The sequence below is a fragment of the Petaurus breviceps genome, unplaced genomic scaffold, assembly GCF_028583685.1.
Source record: "Petaurus breviceps papuanus isolate PSGF00001 unplaced genomic scaffold, PetGlider_PUasm1.0 90808, whole genome shotgun sequence".
NCBI lineage: Eukaryota > Metazoa > Chordata > Mammalia > Diprotodontia > Petauridae > Petaurus > Petaurus breviceps.
This window is the reverse complement of record NW_027187349.1, coordinates 5,596,247-5,621,816: the sequence shown is the minus strand read 5'-3', so window position 1 is coordinate 5,621,816 and position 25,570 is coordinate 5,596,247. Positions and strand designations below refer to the sequence as shown.

Genomic DNA, 25,570 nt, shown 5'->3' with positions numbered 1-25,570 from the left:
CTCTTCTCCTTGGTACTTTCTTCTTTCTAGGTTTTTAGCATTCTGTTATTTCCTGGTTCTTGTTTTTATTATCACACTACTCCTTCTTAGTCTCCTTTGTTAGATCCTCTTCTAGATCAAATCCTTTAACTATTGGTGTCCCTTAGTGTATTTTTCTATTTTGTCATCCCTCTCTACAGTCTCATTTGATGATCTCATAAGTTCCCACAGATTTAAATAGCATCTCTATGCTGTGATTGTTAAATTTACGTATCTTGCCCCATTCTCTTTGCCATTCAGTCATCTTGAATTGGATATCTAGTAGACATATTAAACTCAGCATGTCCAAAGCAGAACTCACTGTTTTTCCCTAAACCCTCCCTTGCTCCTACTCTTCCTTGTTACTGTACAGGGGCAAAGTCGTCATCCCAGTTCCTCAGGTGCACAACCCAGGATTCTTCCTTGAGTCCTCACTATCTCTCACCCTCCCTTCTTCACATCCAAGTTGTTACCAGGGATGTTCAAATTCACATTTGCAGCATCTCTTGAATATCTCCCCTTTTCTCATCTGATATTGCCACCGTCTTGTGCAGGCCCTCATCACCTCATGTCTGGACTATTGCAATAACCTGCTCCTGGTGGGTTTGCCTGTCTCTGCTCCTCACTCCTTTACACCCTCCATTCAGTTTCCAGAGAGATTTTTCTAAGGTGCCAGTCTGACCATGTCATACCTACCTCTACCTACTCAGTAAACTGCAGTTGCTTCCTATCATCTGAAGTATCAAATGCAGATTTCTTTTTTTGATGTTTAAAGTTCTTCATTCCCTGTTCTTCTCCTACCTTTTCAGGCTTCTTACACTTTACTACTCTTTACATACTTTTCAGTCTACTGTCACTGGCCTCCTGAATATTTCGTGAATAAGATACTCCATCTCTTGCCTCCAGCCATTTTCTTTGGCTGCCCTCTATGCCTGGAATGCTCTCCCTCCTCATCTCAACCTGTTGGCTTCCTTGACTTCCTTTATTGTCTGTGTAAAATCCTATTTTATAGAGGATGCCTTTCCCTACCCCTCTTAATTCTAATGACTTCCCTTTTTAAATTATTTCTATTTGTTTGTTTATTGCCATCCCCATTGTGAGCTACTTGAGGATAAGCCAGTCTTCTGTTCCTTTTTATATTCTCAGTGTTTAACATAGCACATAACACTTAGTAGGTGCTTAATAAATGTTTATTGACCAACTGACTAAACATAGGATTACAGATATTGTTTGAAAGGGGTTAAAGTAGAGTGGAACTCTTATCCCTCTTGTCCTAGATGCCATATCTTTCAATGTAGCTTCAGATCACCTTAGAATTTTGTGGTGCTATATCATCCTCTTGATATAGGATCAATAGTATCTTTTATTTCTTAATTTCTCTTGAAGATTAAGTTCTACATTTATCCATGTTTAGTTTTGTGCTATTTGATTGTGTGGCCTACGTTTTATCCTGTTGATATCTTTTTGGATCTTGACTCTCATCCAGCTTTGAGTCTCACATGGATTTGATAAATGTGACATCTATGTCTTTTATCTAAGTGATTGATTTCTTGAATTAAATGTTATTACCACAGATTCCATCGCAGTTTCCTGGAACACTCTATTAGATAGTTCTTTGTAAATTGACATCCAACCATTATTTACTATTCTTTAGGACTGGTCATTACATTAGTAATCAGTCCTCTTGATATCTAGCATATATCCCTATGTTTTGTCCAAAAATTTCACCTGAGAGATACTATAAAATTATATATGTGTGTGTATGTGTATTTGTCCAATCTAACAAAAAAAAAACCCAAACTTGAAATCCTAACATTCTTTTTGTGATAGCATATTGGTGCTTTGTGATCACTCCTTCCTTTTTCTAAATGTTCCTTAACCAGCTTTTTAATAAAACCTTATAAGAATTTTATCAGGAACCAAAGTCAAGTTCACTAACCTATAGTTTATAGACTCCATTTCCCTTTATTAAAAATCAGAAAAACCTGATAACTCATAGTCTAATAATGAGCAAGAAAACAGTAAAACAGATTTAAGAACTACCAAAGCTGAACAATTTGTGGTCATTTACTACAGGAGAAATAGCTCTATATAACTTAATAACCCTAAGCGCATTATTATCTTATAATAGATCAGAACAATTTTCATGATGATGACCGTTAGTCATAAAGAAAAGGTCAGCTTTTGTTAAGTGTACTTTTTAAAGAAGACATGAGAGTTTCTACCTGTTTGAAGTAAAGTCTTACAATTAGGTTCAAAAAACAATTTCATAAGTACATGATAAGGGATGCATAGTTATACTGCAGTTCATCTGAGAAAGAACAAAAGTTTTAATGCAATGTAAGGTCAATACTAGGCTGCAGTATGGAATAGGAGCTAATCTTAGGCAGCCTTAATAGAGATTATTATTAATAGAGGCTCAGTACTAGGGAGGTGAGAGTTTATACAGTCTGCCCTTTTCAGAACTCATAATTATTGTGTTCTGTCTTGGGCACCACATTTTAGGAAGAGTCTCAATGTGCTATCAAGTGTCCAGAGGCAGTGGACCACTAGAATCATCACAGAAATTAATATGGGTAGCATATGCAGGAACTAATGATGTTTATTTTAGAACACGTAAGGTTGAGGAGGGACGTGATAGCTTCTAGTATTTAAAGGACTTTGGATTGGAAAATACATGTTTAGTTTTTAACTTAGAGGGCAGAAGTGACAAGCCAGATTATTGCATGATTTGAGAAAGATCTTTTTAGTAATTCAACCAAAAGTACAAGTTTTACCTGAAGAGGTAGTAGGTTCCCCTTCACTTGAGGACTTACAGAAAAGACTGAATGGATGTTCTGTAGAGTGGATTCTCATTCATACATATGTTTTGCTCTAGATTGCCTGTAAAGTCTGGTTCTTCTGAGATTCTGTGATAGTGGAGGGTAAATTCACTTTGTCTGCATAGGCAATTCAAGATCACTATTCAAAGTCAAGTGATTAGTAACAGTATTTCACAATAGAATTTACTTATTGATCTAATAAGAGTTTAAAGAGATAGTGCCCTGGGGACTTGGTTCTTTGATCTATCTTCTTAGTGGTAGATTATAAATAATAATGAATTTGATCCAGAAGGCACCCCAGAGTCTACTAAGTCTGTCATGACTGGATTTCAATGACTCTGGAAGAGAGAGGCAGACAACTTTGTCCACCTCTGCCTCACTTAAATCCAATCCAAGCTAAATCAGTACATCACCCCATGATGTCATTGATCCTCTTAGAAAATGAAGGAAGAACAACAACGAATCTGTCAGACTCATCTTACATATAAGGAAATCAAGATCCAAATAACTGAAACAACTTTAGAGTAAATACTATTTATATTTTGGTCACTTTAGACTTGCTCTATGCTTATTCTGATAAAGTATTTAAAGTGGTTTACAAAGTTAGATGAACTGCATGAAGTGAGTCAAATACCAATAGAAAAGGAATTGGAAATTGCTATTACCAGGTACCTCAGAGGGATGGATATTTGGATGGGCATATGGAAGAATAAATAAAGCATTTAAGCACTTATTATGTGCAAGGCACAATGCTAAGTGCTGGGGACAAAAACAGATAAATTAGACAGACTCTTCCTTCCAGGACCTCACTCACATTCTAATGGAGGAGACAACACATATAAATCGTTTTAGCTTGAAGCTGTAGAGAAAGGCTTCATGGTGCTTCCAGTACCAAATTAGATGTTATTGCTTCTCCTTTAATGTCACTTCAGATGACAAAGTCATCAGTTTCTGATGTTGATCTACTTGATGGAGCTAAGGACTTTGGTGACAAGAATGAGTTACTAGAGTTGAGCAGTGATTTAACTCGGATATTCTTAAAAGTTGTAGAAAAAAGGAAGACAGTTTGGGCTGGATACTTTGCATTGTCTGATGGAGAATAACACAGAGGTTTGTTTCTAGACCCCAATTCTTCTCTGATCTTAACATAATCATTAAATTGTGGTACCTGCCTCTTTTTTGTGTATGACAGTATGCTGATTACATTAATCCCCAGGATATTGCAGAGCTTATGGAAGAGATCTATGATCATTCAAAGGAATTTTGGCCTATTCTTCCACTCCCAAAAGACAAAATAGAAGAATGTATATTGACCAGATTTTCACATATATTTGGCTGGATATTCTATAAAAGTTGTCCAAAATTTTGTGTATTTCTGAGACGGAATATAAAAGATAGATAGACAGTGAGTTGGGCCCATTTTTTAAAATGAGGAGTATGATCTGTTATGCTTCTGGGAAAATGCATTTTTTTATTTTAGCAAGATTTATTTTTTTTAACTTTGCTTTCCAAGAAAGCAAAGGTCCTTTTTAATATTAACATTCCATCTGTGTTGCTACATATCTATTGGACAAAGAACACTACTTCCTGTGAAGAACTAAAAATAAGTAGAATTTATAAAGAAGAAATTCCAAAGAACATCACGAAGAAACTGTATGACAGAAAGAGGAGATATCCTGGTCCTGCGTGGCAAGAGCTAAGGATGACAAGTTAAGAACCAGAGGGTTCTACCTGTTCCGTGAAATGATGAAGGAAATCCCAACAATGTTGGGTAGACTCCTCCTAATGTCCTCTTAAGAAGAGGTATAAAGAATAAAGTATCCTAAGAATAAAATCTACTCAATAAGAAGATGTGAACAAGAGTCGCATAAGGCAGGCAGGCACAGCTGGATTCTTGAATTTCTAGTCCTAAATTTGCCCATGTCTTAACAACCTTGCTTGTTATATACTACTCACCCATGAATAAGTAACATGTTATATAGTGGAAAGATCTCTAGATTTAGAGCAAAAACCTTGACTTCAAGTTTCTGGTCTGCTGCTTTTCTGTGTACAAATGAATTAACTTCTCTGGGCCTCAGTTTCTTCATCGATAAAAATGAAGGAGTAGGACTAGATCAGTTGTTCCGAACCTTATTTACTGGGGCATAGTGGTACTGGCAGGCATTTCACCATAGAGCTGCTATGGGATGCTCCCACCTAATTATAGCTATATGATCAATATCTTTTGATTAATTAAATATAAAAGACAGAAAGATTATGAATTCTAGTTTATATTTTGTTCATATTACAACAGCATACACATACATTTGAAAAGTGACAAATTCAGTCTACAATGTTCTTTTTGAAATAAGAAACAGAATTACAATGGTTACTATAAAGAAGTAGTTGTGGAAGAAATAGCAAAGCAGTTAAGGCACAGGCAGGTCTAACTCAATTGACTCCAGGGGGTCTGTGGTCTGAATGTTGAGCATGACTGGACTAGACCCTCTATAAAGTCCCTTATAACTTTAAATTACTTTGATTGTGCAGTTACTCCTTGATGACAGTGGTTAGAAGTTAAGGCATCATACAGGAGAGGAAATAAAAAAAGATCCTTTTGGAATTTGAAGTTGGTCAGAATTCCTGATAAGTGTTCTTCTGGAAAGATCATCATTGGTAGGGGTGCTCATTATCTCAGGAAGCAGTCTATTTCACTATGGGCAGAAATAACTGCTATGAACCTTTTCCGGACATCTTCCTTGTTGATCTTTTCAGTAGGATTGTTTCTTTTTTAAGTTTTCTTATTGTATCACCACTGTCTATCCTAGTACCCTACACATATTAGGCATTTAATAAATGCTTGTTGGATTCGATTGAATTGGGAAAGCGGGTTTGTAAAGTATAATTCCTAGTGATGAATAGAGTCAGAGATTCAAATCCAGCTCTCTCATTCACTTCTTGTGTAATACTTTTTAGCATAGTTTCTAGAACCTTAGTAGACATTTAATAAATACTTGTTCATTGATTGATTTGCACTAAAACCACTAACTGTGACTAGGTATCAGCCTAATGTCTATGGCACAGTCTACTGGCCTTTAAGAGCCTATGAGATGTGTATTATGACAGTTAAGGGAACAGATATGTGGCTAGTGGTAAACCACTTTTTTCTAATTTTTATAAAAGAAATTCATTCTTGTTAAATATTTTAAGAGTTCAATCCTAAAAAGTATAAATTTCAAACCCCAGGCTCTTTCAGAAAACAGTGTCTTATCAGACGGCACAATGACTTAAATATAGCATGACAGTCAACAAATATCTGCTAAATTAAATCAAGTTCTCTTAGTTAGAAAGTAAGGCTGTTATGGAAAGTGGTTAATGAGCAAACTTGAACATTGTTCATTAAAGGGATATTGATCGCGCAGGAGGAAGCAGGAAGGAAGTTTCTTCAGAAAGAAAATTGAGAGGTGTTCATGTGGAGAGAAATTTCATGATTTTAGGGAGAAAACTGCCATGTGTTAGTGAGGCGATACATTCTTCATGGTGACCTTTCTCTTTCTGCTTCTGTTTATTGGAGAAGAAGAAAAATAAACTGGCCACAAAGAAGCCAAACAGAATCAGCAGGCCTGTTTCATTCATTAGGCAAGCAGCATCTTGTAACTGAGACTATTTGCAATATTGTATAAAGGAGGGTTGATCAGGGAATTCCTAATGATTTGCATCTTTCCAACTCAGTTAAATGACATGATGTAGGAGGCAAGTAACAGAGACAATGAGGTGTTAAGGTTGTTTTCCTTTCAGATTTGGACCAGCTGCATTTTTTCTCAAGTCCCTTGAGAGCAGGGACTTTGTTTTTGCCTTAGTTAGTGTCTGCTATATAGTAGGAGCTTAATAAATGCTTTCTGATTGACTGGCTACATTTATAGATAGTGCAGGATGAAACACTGGGAGTAGCCTCATTTTTACCTTTTGAAAAAATATTTTCCCCTAGTTTTATGTCAGTGCAATTTTTAAGTGCTCATGTAATTTTTTAAAAATTTGTCTAATGTTTTCCCCATTTGCACATAAAAACAATTTTTGACATTCCTCTTAAAACTTAGGGTTCCAAATTCTCTCCTTTCCTTCCTCCCTCCCTCCTCGCCCCCCCCCATTGAGAAGGTAAGCAATTTGTTATATAGGTTATATATTTGTAGTTATGCAAACTATTTCCATAATAGTCATATTGTGAAAGAAAAAATAGACAATAAAAAACCTCAAAAAAATTTTAAGTATATTGCAATCTGTATTCAGACAAGATCTGTTCTTTCTCTGGGGATGGATAGCATTTTTCTTAATAAGTCCTTCAGAGTTGTCTTGGATCATTGTATTATTGAGAATAGCTAAGTCATTCACAGCTGATCATTGCACAATATTCCTGTCACTTGCGTATCAACTCAAGTAAGTCTTTGCAGGTTTTTCTGAGAGCATCGTGCTCAACATTTCTTACTACTATTATTAATTAATTAGTATTACTAGTAATATTTCATAATAGTATTCCATTATAGTTACATATGACAGTTTATTCACCTGTTCCCCAATTGATGGGTATCCCCTCAATTTCCAGTTTTTTGGTACTAGAAAAGAGTTACTTTAAATATTTTTGTACATATAAGTCCTTTTCCTTTTTATTTTTTTTTAAATATCCTTTGGGATACGGACCTAGTAGTGGAATTGCTAAGTCCAAGGGTATGGATGGTTTTATAGCCCTTTGGACATAGTTCCTAGTTGCTCTACAGAATGGTTGAATCAATTCACAACTCCACCAACAGTGCACTGTCTCATTTTTCCCACATACCCACCAACCTTTCTGTCCCATTAGCCAATCTAATAGATATGAATTGTTTTATTTGCATTTTTCCAATCAGGAGTGAGAGTATTTTTATACAATTGTAGATAGCTTCTTTTACTTCATCTGAAAATTGTTCATATATTTTGATCATTTATCAATTGGAGAATGACTCTTATTTTTATAAATCTGACTTAGTTCTTTATATGTTTGAGAAATGAAGTCTCTATTAGAGAAACTTGCTTCTCAATTTTTTTTCATAGTTAAACTACTGTTAAACCTAATTCCCTCTATCCTATTTCCACCCCCTCATTTATTCTAATCTCTCCCTCCTTTCACCCTGTGTCTCCTCAAGAGGGTTATGCTTTTGCTACTTCCTCCCCCAATCTGCCCTCCCTTCTGTCAGCTCCTCTCACTTTATTTAGTCTCCTCCCCTCTTGCTTTCCTGTCAGGTCAGATAGATTTCTATATTCATTTGATTGTGTATCTTATTCTGTCTTTGAGCCAGTACTAGTAAGACTAAGATTCAAGTGATGTCCATTGCCCGCTCACCCATTTTTCCCTCCACTGGAATAGTTTTTTTCTGCCTCTTCATGTGAAATAATTTGCCCTACTCTACCTTTCCCTTGCTTCTGCAACCATTGTACTCCTCTCTCTCATTCCTTAATTATATCTTTCTGTCAATCCTTCAAATTCACTTTCTACCCATACCCTCCGTATATATATATTCCTTCTAGCTGTTACTATTAGTGGTACAGTTTTTAAGAATTACAAGTATCATTTTCCCATGTAGGGATGTAAGCACTTCAGCTCCATTGAATACCTTGTGTTTTCTTTTCCCTTTTTAACTTTTTAGGCTTCTCTTGTGTCTCAATATTGGAGATCAGATTTTTTGTTCAGCTTTGGTCCTCTCTTTATGAAAGATTGAAATCACTCTATTTCGCTAAATGATCTTTTTTTTTCTGCCCTTGGAGTATAATGCTTAATTTTTCTAGGTAGGTGATTCTTGGATGTAGTCCTAGCTCCTTTGCCTTCCAGAATATCAGGTTCCATGAACTTCAGTCCTTTATTGTTGCAGCTGCCAAATCCTATGTAATCCTGATTGTGGTTCTCCCACATTTGAATTGTTTCTTTCTCACCACTGGCCTGATAATTCTGTAGTTTGGCTATAATGTTCCTTTGTTTTTTTTATTTTGTCATCTCTTTCCAAAATGATTGGTGGATTCTTTCAGTGCCTATTTTGGCCTCTGGTTCCAGGATAGCAGGGCAGGTTTCCTTGTTAATTGCGTGAAAGATGCTGACCAGGTCCTCCTTTTGCTTGTGGCTTTTAGGTATTCCAATGATTCTGACATTGTCTATCCTAGATCTGTTTTCCAGAAGTTTGTTTTCCAGTAAAGTATTTAACATTTTCCCCATTTTTAGTTCTTTGAAATTTGTTTGATTGATACTTCATATCTCATATAGTCATTGCTTCCACTTGCCCAATTCTAACCTTTAAGGAAGTGTTTTCCCCAGTTAGCTTTTGTACTTCCTTTTCCATTTGACCAATTGTGATTTCTAGAGAGTTGTTTTCTTCAGTGGACTGTTGTATCTCCATTTTCCAGGTAGCTAATTATACTTTTTAAGCAGTTGTTTTCTTTTTCCAAGGTGTTGACTCTTTTTTCACAATTCTCTTGTGTCACTCATTTTTTTTTCCCTGGTTTTTCTTCTACTTCTCTTATATGATTTTTAAGCTCCTTTTTGAACTCTTTGATGAGTTCTTTCTGGGCTTGAGGTGACTTCCTGTTTTTCTTTGGGGTTTTGCTTATAGGTGTTTTGACATTGTTTTGATATCGTTGTCCTCTTCTGAGTTTGTTTCTTAGTCTTTCCCATCACCATAATAACTTTCTGTGGTCAGATTCTTTTGTTGTTGTTGTTTTGCTTATTTTTTGGCCTTTTTCTTTAAATTTGAGCTCTGCTCCTGGGGAGGGGATGGGGGCAACTCATTGATGGCAAATAAGCAGTCCTAACTCAGTTGACCTCAAAGGTATGTGATTGAGTGCCACTGGACGATATCATTCTAATTTTAATCTTCTAACTAAATCCATCCTCATGAGTTTACCATCATCCTGATGCCCTTTAAAAAATCAAAACAGTCTTTAAGAAATCTGTCCCTGTATCCACACCTTAGAACTCTTTCCTAAAGTTTGGCAAGGGGAGGGAAATTTCTTCCTTCCTCTCCTCCCAACCTTATGACCTCATCCAGTGGAGTGGAATTGAGTTGTGGGTAAGAAAGAATCATCTGTGAGAGTTTCAAAAGGGAATTATTCTGTGTAGCAGGCCCACAGCACCCAACTAAGTGAGCTTTCTAGCAGAGACTATACTCTTAGAGATCAACACTTTGAGGATACCACCAAAAGAAAAAGGATATTGGTATAGTGTACCATAGGAAGCATGGATTACTTTGGACACAAAGTACATACTGCCCTTCTAATGTATATTTATGGAAGGATCAGAGTCTGCCCCCAATTTATGGAGCAAGAAGGAATGTGTTGTTACTTTTGTTCATGGAATGCCATTTCAGTAAATACTCTTGCTTTGAATGAATTAGATCAGCTGATTTAGTAATGAAGATAAAACCATCAGTGAGAACTTGCAAGCAATAATTTCAAGAGCGTGTAGTGAAAGAGAATTTGGAAACAGGAATAAGTTATCACCCATGGCACTCAGGCAGTGAGTTCTAGTTAGAGGAAACAGTCCAGCAATGACATTTACTGATTAAGGTATCTATGTTCACAATTGCCTAGCACATAAAACTTGTTATGTAAGTGTTAACTATTATTAATATTTTTTATTTTTTAAATAGCCTAATTGAGTATAAAAATATATAATTTTTTTTCAGTTAATGGTGTCTGTTTAGTTAATCTTCCAATACCAACAGGATTCATCTCAATATTCTTAATTTCTAAGCTCCTTGAAGGTGTAATGTCAATTTTTCCGTTTGTCCACAAGAGCTAGCACACGAAGTATACACCTAATAAACAATTGATGAATAGAATCTGTGTCAGTATATCATTTTTATAGGGAAAGTAGCCAGGGGAAGATAGCCAGACTTCTAAGGGCTGCCCTACAAACTCAGTCCTACAAAGAGACAGTAACTATTACATGAAAATACAACATGTAGGAGAACTGAAGAGGGTTTGTTCCAAGCTTTGGTGTTTGGAAAAAAAAATGTTTTGTACACATCATGTATGAGCCTCACACTAAATCTTTATGAAGTAATTAGTGAAAGTATTATTTTTCCTGTTTCATAGATAAGGAACATGAGACTCAGAGGGACATGACTAATCTCAAGTTATAAAATTATTAAGCTTGAAGTTGTAGTTATAACTTGCTTTCATATTGTGTTTTAAGGTTTTAAAGCTCTTTCCTCACAACAGTCCTCTGACAAAAGTAGTGCAAGTATTACTCTTCTCACTTTTCAAGTGAAGAAACTGGGGTTCAAGTTAAATGACTTTCCCAAGGTCATATAGTTAGTTAACATAGGTTCAAAGCAGGATTCACATTTGATCTTCCAGCATGATATCTATGACTTTTCTGCTTTTTGAGAACTGACAACTTAAGAAAAGTAGAAAAAGACCATAATAATCTTGGAAAATGTGGTACTGTGTGAATACTTCTCTATCTTCCTTTGGACAACAAATTATACATTTTGAGCTAGAAGGGACCTCAGAGATCATCTAGACAAACCCTCTCATTTTGCATGTGAGGAAATTAAGAAAAAAGTTCAGACAGGCAATAAATTTCAGAGGTAACATTGGAACTCAGGCCTTCTGAGGCGATTCTCTTTTCACTATGCTTTGCTGTTTCACAGAAGGGGATATTTCTCACCTCTGCCTATGGGGTTTCTTAAGGAATTTGGATGAGGGTAAGTGACACCTAGAGGTGAAATGAGATTTCTCTGTCACTTAGTTCAAATCATTCCTCAGATACTTACTAGCTGTGTGACACTGGACTAGTCACTTAACTTCTGCTGAGGCCCCCTCATCTTTAAAATAGGAATAATTATCCAATATAATAATCCCTTCAAGCGTTGCTGTGAGGACCAAAGGAGATCATATTTGTCGAGTGTTTTGTAAACCTTAAGGACTTATATAAAGTTTGTTGTCCTTGCTATTACTTCTCTCAGTTATAGAAACTGTGTATCAGTAAGGATGCTATTCGGTCAGTTAGTAGCGTAGCCAAAGCTTAAAACTTAAGTGATAGAATATGATAACCTTTAGACTGAATGGGTACCTATCTTTGTTTTTATTTCTTTTTCCTTCATATCATTCAAATGGACCGCCTTTAACACATACTAGTTGTATGGTCTTGAGGAAGCCACTGAACCCCTGAAATATTTTAGACTCTTTCAGACTCAGGTTGCAGAGAAGGTATTGATTTGAACAGGTCAAGGAGGTTGTTTAGTGGTAACCCCCTTTTTCATTAAAATATTTCCCCCCAATTACATGTTGAAATAATATTTAACGTTTAAAATACACTTTTAAATTCCAAGTTCTATCCCTCCTTCCCTTCCACCTAAGAGAGTAATCAATCTGATGTATTATACATGTGGTTACCCCATCTTTTGATGAAACCATAGGGCCAGTCCCTGTTATTCACATATATATGTGTGTGTTCATTTGATGCTTCAGAATTATCTTTACACTAAAAATTCAGAGATAAATGACATCACAGATAAAAGTGCTACTTACATAAGATTACTCTATAATAATAGTCCTATTCCAAAATCGTGTACATTAAAAACTCCCAGAAGTACTTTTGAAAAATAAGAGAAACTGATTTTAAGAAAAAATAAACCCATTTCCCATGTGAAGTGAAGATTAAGATAATTACTTGTCTAATTTAAGACCAGAAAAATCTTTTACCTGAACACTCTGAAGTTTGTAAAAGTGTTCTTTCCTTGTGAATTATCCAGGTAACTACTTCAATTTTCCACTTGAGTTGCCCTATGAAAACATGGAACCAGTGACATAAATTTTAGTTTTGAAAACTTTGAAAAGAATATAACACTTGCCTAATGTTTCCTTTATTACTTTTTAGCATCCTTTGATGGTAATATCTACCCTTAAGTTGGGTGATTTTGCTTCATTTCATGATTTCAGTTATATATTGACAAGCACTATAATGTGTTTAAATGATATTTTATTTCATATTCACTCAAAAGTATTAAATGACATGGGAACTGGGGTAGGGTGAGAAACCAAAGTATATTAAATACATGTTATTGTTCAGTCTTCCAATTGTGTATGACTCTTTATGATCCCATGGTTGATCATAGTATGCCAGACACTACCCACATTCACATATATTGGATTCCATGATGACATCCATCATTCTTCAGTCTCATTCTCTGCCATCCTCTTTTCCTTTTGCTTTCAATCTTTCCCAACATCAGCGTATTTTCCAGTGATCCCATATCTCATGTGGCCAGAATATTTAAGCTTCAGCTTCAGTATTTGACTTTCAAATAGCCTGAATTAATTTTTTATTTTTATAATTAATTTTTAGAGTACCTTGGACACAGTCATGTCTGACTGTTTATGACCCTGGAACTTGGTTTTCTTGGCAAAGATACTGAAAGGGTTTCTCCCTCCTTCTCCAGCTCATTTTACAGATGAGGAAACTGAGGCAAACAGGGTTAAATGACTTGTCCAGGATCATATAGCTAGTGAGTGACTGAGGCTGGATTTGAACTCAGGTCTCCCTGACTCTTTACTCAGTACTCTATCTAGTGAACCACCAGCTGTTCCTCCTGTAGACTTAGGGATAGCCAAATCTCCCTATTACCTAGGATATGATTTAGGCTTTCTTAGTAGAGAATCTTCCAAGTAGCTGAGAAGCTATTATGGAAATCACCTGCTACTGGGTGACCAAGACCCAGCTCAGAAACTCCTGACTTTTATGCCTAAGATAATTATCCATAGGACGATAAGTGTACATTTCTGAGTGTTACATCAGGGAAAAAAGCACCAAACAGAGGTAGCTAGAGACTAGAGGTACAGACTCAGGCTCATCAAATGAAGCACATGTTCTCATAAACCACTGTGGTTCATGGATGAGAAGAGGGCAGAAAAAGCCCATCTTTCCCTGATTGAAAGTCTAATGGGTTCTATCTGTGCCCCAACAAAAAAGGTCACCTCAAAAGAGAACAAAAGTCCTTTTCTCCATCCTTTCCTATCCCAGTGTTGGAGTTTCTTCCTTCTCATTAGGTTCATTTTCATTAGAGTCCCAGTCTCAGGGACCAATCAGGAACTGCTTTGTTGTCTCAGATAAGCACGGGCCCCTCAAAAAGTATCCAGTAGAATTGCTCAGCTTCATCACCCCATTACATGAAAATAGAGCTTTTTTCTATCATACAGATTCTAATATAAAATATTCGTTGGAAACACTTTAAAACGAGAAATAGTAAAATTTTGTAACGATGGGTTGGTAAAAAAAAAAAAAAGACAGACCTAATCTACTTCAGAATGATAGCATCATAGACTTTTATCTTTTTTTTCTTTCTAAAACTTAAATATGCAACAAGAAAAAATATTATAAACTTAAACACATTACACATTATATTCAGAGATGTCCATCTTTCCTTTGCTTCCTTGTAAGTTTTCTTTTGTTCTTTGCAATATACTTTTTACTTTGATCTTTTCCCTCACTTTTCCCCCCTTTCCTAAGAATCTATAATTAAATGCAAATATACATATGTATGCACACATACATATACATATATGCACATACACGTGCATATACTTAGATATCTATGGTCATATGCACCTGTGTAAGACCATGTACTATATTTATTTGTCCTCTGTTTTTCTGAGGGTAGATAACATCTTTCTTCATAAGTCCAAGTCTTTCCAGATTTTTCTGTCTGCCAACTAGTTATTTCCTGCACCATAGCAACATTCCAGCCTTATATTTGTAGTTATTTTAAATAGTATAAAACAATATTGAAACATATCAATGAAATATAGTACATTTTCCCTATTTTTCTCTTTTGCTTCAATCTATTTTCATTTTAACTTTGTTTGAGATCATTAATAGTCCTGATTTTTTTCCTAATAAATTCTTCTCCTGATCTTTATTTTTTGTTTTTGTTTATCTCTACCTCTCTCTCCTGACTCTTCTACTTTACTTCTACCCACTACCTTGCCCTCCTGTTACTACCCCCTCAAAAGATCACTCCTTTATCCTCTACCCTCCAATTAATCTAGACACACTTCTATACCTCCCCATTATCCAATTCCTTTCCCTCTTCCTTCTAAAACTCCCTCCCCTCCTCCTTGTCACCTTAGCCTTTTATTTCTTTCTGAATTTAGAAGACTTTATACCCTTCTAGATATATGTATATATATACATATATATACACATACATACATATATATATATAGATATGTGTGTATGTGGTTGTATGCATGTGTGTATTGTTCCCTCTTTAACCCATTCCTCATGAGAGTAGATTCCAGAATCACCAGCCCTCCTCTTCCATTTAATTTCTGTGTCAGTTCTTTCTTTCACCTAATTTGAATAAGATATTCTTTTTGCCTTTTCCTAGACAATAGTACTTTTCAGAATCATATCATACTCAGCTCTATCCCAGTCTTTCTTTCAAACATCCCAGTTACTAATTACAATCTTAGGCAAACAATTTATATTTCCTCATAAAAAAGTAAACAGTCTGTCCTTATTGAGTCCCTTGTAATTAGTCTTTTTTATTTACCTTATATTTTTCTTGGAACTTTTATGTCAGATTTTCTGTTATGTTTGGAACTTTTGGCAATAAAATCCTGAAAGTCTGGTAATCTCCCCCCAACCTATTTTTGTTCAGGATTGTGCTTAACTTTACTTGCTATGATATTTTTGGCTGCAACCCCAGTTCTTTGGCTCTTAGATATAGTGTTCCAAGACCTTTGGTCTTTTAATGTAGCTGCTGCTTGGTCTTGTGTGGTTCCAATTTTGGCTTCACCATATTTGATTGGTTGTTGTTATTGTTTTTTCTTATTGCTCATAAAATTTTCTCCTTGAGCTGGGGTTTTTGGAATTTCCTATAGATTTTCCTCAAAGCATCTCTTTTAGGTGGTGATCAGTGGATTTTTTCTATTTCCACTTTCCCCTCTTGTTCTAACACTTCAGGACAATTTTCTTTAATCATTTCTCATATTAGTATAACAAGGTTCTTTTTTTATTGTAGCTTTCAGGTTGTCCGATTATTCTTATATTTTCTCTTCTTGATCTGTTCTCCAAATCAGTTGTTTTTTTTTTTATGAGATGTTTCACATTCTCTTTTTTTTATTCTCTACATTTTGTTTTTTTTATTTCTTGGTCTCTAATAACTTTGCTGGACTCCCCTTGCTCAATTCTAATTTTCTTTTCTTTTAAAAAAATTTTTAATTTATTTATTGATTTATTTTTAGTTTACAACATCCAATTCCACAAACTTTTGATTTCCAAATATTCTCCCCCTACCTCTCTTCCCATGGTGGCATGCAATCTAAGTTCTACAATAACCTTCACATTAAACGTTAATCAATTTGTAAAGACATATTGTAACCAATGGAATGAACTATGAGAAGAAAGGAACAAAACAAAATAAAAAAGAGAGAAAATAAGTAGTTTGCTTCAATCTGCATTCAGTCTCTGTAAATATTTCTCTGGATGTGAATAACCCTTTCCATCATGAGTTTTTTGGAGTTGTCTTATAGCCTTTCATTACTGAGAGAAGCCCAGTCTATCAAAGTTAGTCATCACAGATACAATGTGTCTGTTGAATTCCAATTTTCAAGGAGTCATTTTCTTCCTTGAGATTCTACATTTCCTTTTCTAGTTTTTTAATTTTCATTTCATAGTCTTGTTTTTCTTGTATTGTTCTTATTTTTTCCTTCAGTCTCTTTCATTTGATTTTTAAAGTCCTTTTTAAGCTCTTCTTTGAATTCTTTTTGGGCAGGTGACCATTTGATGTTATTCTTTGGGGTAGAAGAGGATTTGTATCCTCCTCTGAAGTCAAACCCTGGTCTTCTCAATTCCCATAGTAACTTCCTGTGGTTGGGTTCTTTCTCCTATGCTCATTATTATTATTCTTTTTTAATTTATAGCTACTTGCTGCAATCACTCCTAGTCCTGGGGCATAAGGATTGTGCCTCTGGACTCAGGTCCTTCTTCAGTTCTCCCCTCTGAACTGGAACCAAATCCAAGAATCCTACTGTTCTGTAAGTTCACAGCCAGCAGCATCCCAGTCCCTCTGCTTCTGCATTCACCCAGCATGTGGTAGTTCCTTCTCGCCCAGGGCCACATATCAGCAGAACAGCTAGACCTGACGTTTTTTATCAGCAGAGGTTCTCCCAATCTTCCGCTGCTCAGACCCCAAAGTTATAGGAAATAAAAACACTGATATCCACCTGAGCCTGACTTTGTAGGCAATGCATTAATTTTATGTTGCCTGGTTTACATTTCTTATACATTTTTACCTTAGGGCTTCCGTTTTTATCTCTGCAATTTTGGGGAAAATAATGACTGTCTCTCTCCATCTCCATGTACATATAATATACACACCCGCCCCCAATATTTATCTCTCTCTCTTACAATGATGAAATCATAGATCCAGACCAAATATAGGTATGTATTTTTTATTTATGTGTATTGGTTTTTATCTGGTGTTTTGATTTGATCAGTATAAGAAGTTCCTGGTGAAGAAATATCCTTGGCCAGAACCGATCAGCAACTCTTCTGCAAAATGCATTTTTGGATTTTTCCTGGGTCCTTGAGAAGTCATTATTTGCTCATGGTCACTGAGGGCACTGTCAGAGACAGGACTAGAACTGAAATTGGTCTTGATCTTTTCCCCAAGGCAGTTCTTCTATCACCTAAAAGTCATTATTAAAGATTAATATTTTAGGCAATTGTTTTCAATAAACTGTATTCATTATATTTGAAATACAATTGAGTGACTTTTAGAAACTTCCCAGAAATCTTTGTGTGTCCTTTTGCAATTGGTCAGTTGCAAAGGAGGATGATATTCAGACTGAAATTTTTTTTTAGGCAATCCTTAGCTATGAAAATGTTGCTCTAAAAATAGGGTATCTCATCCTACAGGAGAGTAGGGGGGAATGGGATGAGGGGGGGGTTATGAAAGGGAGGGTGGGTTGGGGGGAGGGTAGTTAGAAGTACACACTTTTGAAAAGGGACAGGATCAAAGTAGAGAAAAGAACAAATGGGAGGCAGGATAGGATGGAAGGAAATATAGTTAGTCTTTCACAATATATCCACTATGGAAATGTTTTGTGTAGTTACACATGTACAACCTATATTGAATTGCTTATCTTCCCAGTAAGGGTGCGTAAGGAGGGAGGAAGGGAAAAATCTGTAATCCAAAGTTTTAAAATCAAATGTTTAAAACATATATTATTATTATTATTATTACATGCAATTGGGAAATAAGATATACAGGTACTGGGGAATGGAGATCCATTTTGCCCTAACAGAAAGTCAGAGGGGGTATGGGAGAGGATATAGGAGAGAGCAAATTGAGGGAGGGGGTATACAGTGGGATCACTGTTTTGGGGTGGTGGGTAGGGGAAAGACAGAGAAAATTTGTAACTCAAAATCTTGTGGAAATGAATGATGTAAACTAAAAATAAACAAAATTTTCAAAAAATTAATAATAAAAAAGAACTTAGTAAGAACAGAAATATAATGATTGCAAATGCAGTTTAAGAATCTTTCCCCTATGAAAATGAAGGAAACATTTTTGTATCTTCAGACAGATTGGGATTCTCCTTCCTCTCACCTACCCAGAATTTAAAAAGAGTTAGATGTGAAAACCTTGTTGCCTTGGAATAAAGTCATATTAAGAGTATCTAATGCAATTGAGTAAATGTTTCATTCTCCGCAAGAGTGGTGGTATTTTGTTATCATTTCATAAATAAGAGAAATAGATTTAAACAAACTTCAATAGAAAATAAACTACATTACCCTTAGATTGCTAAATGTTTTGTTTCTCTTTCTCTCCAAGGGTCCATCATGCTGGGATGATGTCCTGATTTCAAACAGGATGAGTGGTATTTGTCATTCCCCAGATTGCAATGGAACTGGAGCAGTAAGTAATTGGCAAAAATACAATTTTTGGAGGAATGAATGATGCTACCAAATTGTGAAATGTATACCTAAGATCCAAAATCCTATGCAAGAGTTAGACTTCATTGCAATATATTTTTGCTAACAAATGGACTTAAGGCAGAACCAATAACTGATGTGACTAGCATACAATAGCCATCACCAAAAGGTTTTTTTTTTCCTCACTTAAATGAAACTCCTGTTCCTGTTTAGTGTTTACTTAGTGTTTACTTATCATTTTGATCTGCTTTATTACTTTTCCAGGGAATTGTTCAAGTATGGGTACTGATTCCTTGAAATTCTACGAACTTCTTCATGAAGTGATATTAATGGAAGCAATAAAAGGTTAGCAGTAAAGGATCAGGGGATAGGGAAGTTTCGATGTTACTCTCTCTCCATAATGATAGTTTATGTTTATGTCCATTTAATCCAGAATATTGGTTTTTCTTTTCTGTTACCATCTTTTCCTGCCCAATTTCCTGACTTGCAGAAATTTTTTTCTTTTAGGAAATATCTTAAATATAGGCACATGTATTTATATAACATTTACTTAGTTTAAATAACAGTGTTGTACTATAGATAGAAAGCTAGTATGGAAGTCATGATTATCATTTGTCCTTCTGTCTTGAAAACGACCATGACATCAGGGAGAGGATGCTATGACATGGAAGTTAATTCGATTTAAGTGAGGGAGGGCTGTGCAAAGTCATCAGCTTCACTTTCTCCTCCAAAGCCATCTGGGTCCAGTGGTAAGATATAGATCAGGACAGCTGGAGATGGGCCCAACAACCATGCAGACTTGGGTTCAAACCCTGCCTTGGATAAATATTGACCAAATGAAACCAGGCAAGTCAATCAACTTCTCAGGGGTCTAGACTTCTCTCTTTGACTGCACAGTTAGGGATGCTCCCTTACGTGGGAGTTCCCAAAGTAATGAAACCACTGTTCCAGTCTTGAATCATCCTTGGTAAGCATAGGACTTATTTTTAAATTAGGGTTAAGTAACTTGCTCAAGGTTACAGGGCCAGTTATTTCTGGGTGTGGTGCTGAGTATCTGAGCCCAGATTTGATCCAGGTCATCCGGACACTGGAGCCGGTGCTCTTACTCACTGAGCCACCGGGCCTCCCCTGAGCAATTGGGGTTAAGTAACTTGCTCAAGGTTACACAGCCAGGTGTTTCTGGGTGGGTGCTAAGTGTTGGAGCACAGATTCGATCCCCAGGTCATCCCGACACTGGAGCCAGTGCTCCTACTCGCTGTGTTACCTGGCTGCCCCAATTAATTTTTTTTTTCTTCAATGAACAAGCATTTATTTTCTTTTTCTTGTACATCCCTTGGCAATTGGTGGTGCATTGGATAGATTGCTATGCCTAGAGTCAGGACGATCTAAGGCCAAATCTCCCCTCAGACACTTAATATCTATGTGACCCTGGGCAAGTTACTTAACTTCTATTGGTCTCAGTTTTCTCAACTGTAAAATGCGACAGCTACTACCTCACAAGGTTATAGTGAGCAACAAATGAGATAATACTTGTTAAAAGCATTTAGCATAACTCCTGACACAGTGTCATAGATATGCTTATTCTCTTCCTCCTTTTTTTCTTCTCCAGTTGAACAAAAGAAGACTACACATCAAATACGTGTAGTCGAACAAAGCAAATTCCCACTTCAAACTTATCTAAAAATATATATCTTATTGTGCATCTTCAGTCTATCACCTTAGGAAAGTTATTTTTGAAAAGTTTTTGAAGCCTAAAAATAACTTCAGAATAATTTGGTTCTTAAGTTTATCAGGATGGGAAATATTGTAGCTAGTATTTTATTGCGTTGTTTATATTTTGTGATGGGGTTTATTTTATTTTTTACCTTGAATAGCTTGAGGCCACAATGATATGATGGCATACATTTTCTCTGTTTTGGCAGCAGAGATGTCAGTACTGCTGAAATAGAGATACTACTCTGATGCCAACACAAATGTCATTGTTAGTTCACAAACTGTCACAACCAGCTGGCAGCTAATAGTCTCTGTAAAACATAGTATCTGTCACTAGCAACAGGTAAAATATTTGGGCTCAACACATTAGTCCTGAGTAATTCCTGAAATCTACTGGATTGCCACAAGAGATAATAAGAGAATAAAAATTTATAGTAAAATGCATAATTCTGTCAGATCTCAAATTTTAAGCCTTTAAGGGATTATTTTTAAATGCAAACACCCTTATACAGAAAAAGCAGAGAAACCCAGGGAAGAATGATTTATGTGTTACCCCCAAATGTTGAGGTATGCTTTAAACAGTCTCAGTAGATGTCCTCTCCCTATTTTAAGTCTTCCTTCTTTACCTGATTTATAAAATATAGCAGATTTTAAAGAATTCACAAATAAGTAACCTTGTTCATACACAAAAGAAAGAGGCAAGAACTTAACTGTTCCATTTAACTTTTCCTCTAACAAAAAAAAAGGAAAAGGAAATAAATAGGGGAGAGGAGACTAAAAGTTTGGGGGGGTAAGTTATAATTCAAAATTTGCACATTAAAATGATTTTTTCCATTTTTGTTCTATTAGTCCAGACACTGGAAGAAGGGAAGTCAGGGAGATTTGGCTATTGAATTTCCTGATGCTCGGCCTAATTAGTTACTTTCCCCATCCACCAATTACACTAGAGCTTTTCTATTGTCCTGTTCTGTTCCTCTAGGAAGATGGAATATATGTTTTCTAACTTGGACGATACATTTTTTCTTCCTAGGCAAGAGGTACCTCCTTTTGAAAAATAATGTACAAGGTTACTTGAGAGTAGTCTTTGTTAGAAGATCTTGGAGTAGGAAGCCCACTTTCATCAATTGCAACCAAATAAGTACTACCATTACTTCTCTAAAAGGCTGGTTGTTACATTGTCCAATGACTTTACTCCCCATCCCTATAACTTCACTTTTCCTTGTATACTAATGTCCTTTATGGTGGTTGTCTTCTACAAGAACGTAAAGTTTTTAGGGACTATCTCTTGTATCCCCAGTTTAGCACAATGCCCAGCCTATATTAGTGCTTCATAAATTCTCAACAAAGGATGCCCTCCATGACAAAGACAAACATTGCCAACAATTTCTGCTCCATGCCCAACCTATCACTTAATGGGGGTGAAGAGAATTAACAAACATATTATTAGAAGGCTCTGATGACTAACCAAATGAAGTTTTGGTGGTACCTTCCAGCTTGAAAGGAGGATCCTTCAAGGGTATGGTAAGATGGAAATGATTCTTAGAAGGTGGACCAAAAATTAAATTTATTATTATTTTATTTAATGGAGCAAGCTTTTAAGTTATTACTCAAGGTCTGGGCCCTAGTGCAAACTTAATTTTGAAGTATTCTTTATTCAAGAATCCTTTAAATTGGGACATCAGAATATTGGGACAATCAGAACTTGAGACATCCAAGGACATGAGGGGGTCCTGTCACTTTATGCATTTATTTCTCAAGCAGAGCTGTGCTTGGATTTAGAATAATTAAAAATAAGTTAAAAATGTTGTTAGTAAGCTTTTGCCCACTTTGCTGAGCAAAGAATTCTCTTCCACACTTCTAACTCAAAATATTTGATCCTGTGGTGAAAAATGCTGGCTAATACAGTTCAAAATAAAGATAGAAAAGAGGATAAAGATTTGTAGACTACTTATAAACTCCTACTTGAATATTGAGAATACTTTCTTCTAGAAAAGAGTAAAAAGCATTGGTCAAGGTGAGCCAAAAATAACATCATATTTAAAAAAAAAGAAATTTTCAGCTAAGCAACAACTGATTACTGATGTGGGAGCCATTGCTGAATGAGCTTTCTGTCTATGTCAGACCATGGGCTAGTTAGAGCCAAGATCAAATTGAGCATCATCCCTGAGGAAAGGATAAAGGTGAGAAGAAAAGAGAATAGGCAATTATAACAGCTTGAAAATAACCTGTTTTAAAACAAGCTATTGGCATACAACATAGGAACAAGAAAAAGGAAAAGACATTGATGTGTACAGCATCATTTCATACAGAAGTTTAAACTTTATCATGCAAATAGCACAATGAGGAGGTCAAGTATGCGTTATTTTGAAATTTATAAATAAATTTGGAGAACAAAAACAACAAGATGAAAAACTGGACTAAATCTGTTCATTGTTTTAGTTGAGTCTAAATGAGGGAGGAATTCCCTTTAGTCTGCGGAGTCCTGTCAAAGTGCACACGTGTATACATAGGCACATGTGTGTATATATACATGTCTGTCTACACAACATTTGTGTGTGAATACACATGGGTAAATATACAGATATGCATAATGCATGCATACACACATATAGGAAGCACAAATGAAAATAATTTCTGATTGATTTTAAGACTTCAGAAATTATATTTTCTTTCATGAATGAAATTAAACTTACCCTTCCTTCTTAATGACATGAAGTGTCAGCTTTTAGTATAAATCTGTAATCCCTTTGTTTTATGTTTAACCTTATACTATAGTGAGCAGATGCTCTATACTTTATAAATATATATATGATTATGTATAACTCTTTCTATATGTATGCATAAACACACATGCATTAAAATTTCTGCCATATATTTTTAGGAATCTTAGCTGCTGAGTTTATGAGTCTTAAAATTTGAAAGTAACCTCCCCCTGGTCATTAAATCTTAGCACTTAAAAATTTATCCTCTAGGGGATCTTTTTAAAAATGACTTCTTCTATCACAAGACCTCCTTTCCCTTCTGCTTTCTTTCATTATTACTATATTATAGTCTCTACTATGGGTCTATGAAATGAAAATATTTTTCTCTTGATAAAAGCAAAAAGAAGTATATAAGGGTTTTTCAAAAAATGAAACAGACAATTATTTTAGATTTTGAGTAGATGTTTTTACTAAATTATTTTCCCTTTATATTGGGGAGCACATAGGGCTACCTCCACAACTCAGAGAATGGGTTGCTCAAATGATGCTAGCCAATATTCAGGATACTCTTGATCCATAGCTATTCAGCTATAATTCACCAACCCTCACTGGTGTGTTTACCTTGTCAAGGCAGTCAGAGGACATTGCAAAGGCATTTTATGAAAGAGTGGAGGGAGACAAGTAGCAATAAAACATATCCCCCATAAACCTGCAGCCCTCTCCCTCCCTATAGGCACATAGTCAGGAAGATGGGGAACATGTGTACCTATATTTTGCATGTGGATGGATTTGCACATAAAGAAATGTGTGGCCAGGCAGTGTGTATAGAGGGATACATATAGAGAACATATTAACCAATGCATATGCAGCAAATAACCCTTCAGAGCTGTTGATGTTTTCCAATAATGTTGTTACAATGCTTCCACCAGGCCTGCAACCTACCTCCTTTTGCTGGCAGTGCAGTCTCTGCTGGACATTGCTGCACTGATCCCCTGGTCACTTCTGGCTGCTGCTAAGTATTTGCTTCATTGCTTCCCTGTGTGTTTTGTAATGGAACTGTTCTTCTACTTCCTTTTTCTGGCCTCACCTGGAGACCTTGCCTGCAGTAATTGCTTTGCTTCATGAAAGGCTGAGTTCTATATGCCTATGCTCCTGCTGTGCCCCCTAAAATCTATTCTTGGTCATCTGGGGCTTCCTGAAGGTAATAACCCTTGAACTAGGAGAAATCTTTGCATGAGGGATAATCATTTCCCTGTCCAGAAATTCAGTAAAGAGAAGAACCCCACACCAAGTAGCTTAGTATAAAAGGCAGTATTGATACAGTCCTACTCATAGAGACAAACTGGGCATAAGAAAAATTAACTTAAAAAAAAAGAAAAGAATGTCGTGGTGCAGTGAGTAAAGCCCTGGCCCCGGAGTTGGGAGGACCTGAATTAGGTTCTGGCCTCAGACACTTAACACCCACACAAAAAATTAGCTGTGTAACCTTGGGCAAGTTACTTAACCCCAATTGCCCTCCAAAAGGCAAAAAAAAAAAAAGAATGTCTATTGGATTTGGCAGCTTGTTATTGGTGACCCTTGGGAAAGTAATTTCAGTATAATGACGGCAGAAGGCAGATAGGATGGGATTGAAGAGAGACGAGATGATGAGTATGTGTCAGCAGTCATTTGTAGGCAGCTTTTTAAGAAGTTTAGCAAATCATGGAAAGGAGAGGGATATATAGTATAAGGATCAAAGGGACTTGTGTGTGTGTGGGGGGGGGGGTATGTATGTATATATGTGTATATGTATTGGATGATGAATATGTTTACAAGTAAAGGCAAAAGTGAGAATGAAAGTGCATGAAAAAAGGAGGAAATTATTACTGGAACAGGGCTTTGGAGGAGCTAATTGGGAATTGTACCAAGAGTGAAAGCAGAGGGATTTGTCTCAGTCAGGAGTAGAAAAGTCTCATCCTTTCTGCTTAATAGAAGGAGGGGGTGGATGCTGCTCCTAAATTTTGAAGTTCTAGAGCAGGGGAAATGAAGGAGCAAGTTCTGTGAAACTTTTAGCTTTTGAGAGAATTCATTCCCATGCCATCCAACAGATATTTATGACGTTCAAGGCCTTGTGCTAGTCATTGGGTCTACAAAATCAAAATGGAAAATGGGGCCCTCAGAGAAAAGACATTCTCTTGAGAGGCTATAATATGTAAATATGCTTTGTCTGTTGTTCCATCTATCTAGCTGTCCTCTAACTCTCTCTCTGCCATCTGTCTATATATCTGTCACTTCCTTCATTCCCTCTGTCTCTTCCTTCTTTCCTTCCCTGCCTCCCTTCCTTCTCTCTCTCTCTCTCTCTCTCTCTCTCTCTCTCTCTCTCTCTCTCT

General features: G+C 36.1%; 1 protein-coding gene and 1 long non-coding RNA gene across 4 annotated transcripts in view; one reads left to right on the top strand and one right to left on the bottom strand.

The window, feature by feature from the left end:
* PRKN (parkin RBR E3 ubiquitin protein ligase) overlaps positions 1 to 25,570 on the top strand; it is a 1,996,139-nt gene that overhangs the window by 968,780 nt on the left and 1,001,789 nt on the right. For all 3 annotated transcript variants that reach the window (XM_069070393.1, XM_069070394.1, XM_069070395.1), the window contains one exon: positions 18,686 to 18,769. In XM_069070393.1, coding sequence (XP_068926494.1) covers positions 18,686 to 18,769 — 84 coding nt within the window. The remainder of the gene's footprint in view (positions 1 to 18,685; positions 18,770 to 25,570) is intronic.
* Positions 17,290 to 25,570, bottom strand: part of LOC138147804 (uncharacterized) — a 10,990-nt gene continuing 2,709 nt past the window's right edge. Inside the window, exon 2 of the long non-coding RNA XR_011164896.1 lies at positions 17,290 to 17,537. This is a non-coding gene — a long non-coding RNA (uncharacterized lncRNA). The remainder of the gene's footprint in view (positions 17,538 to 25,570) is intronic.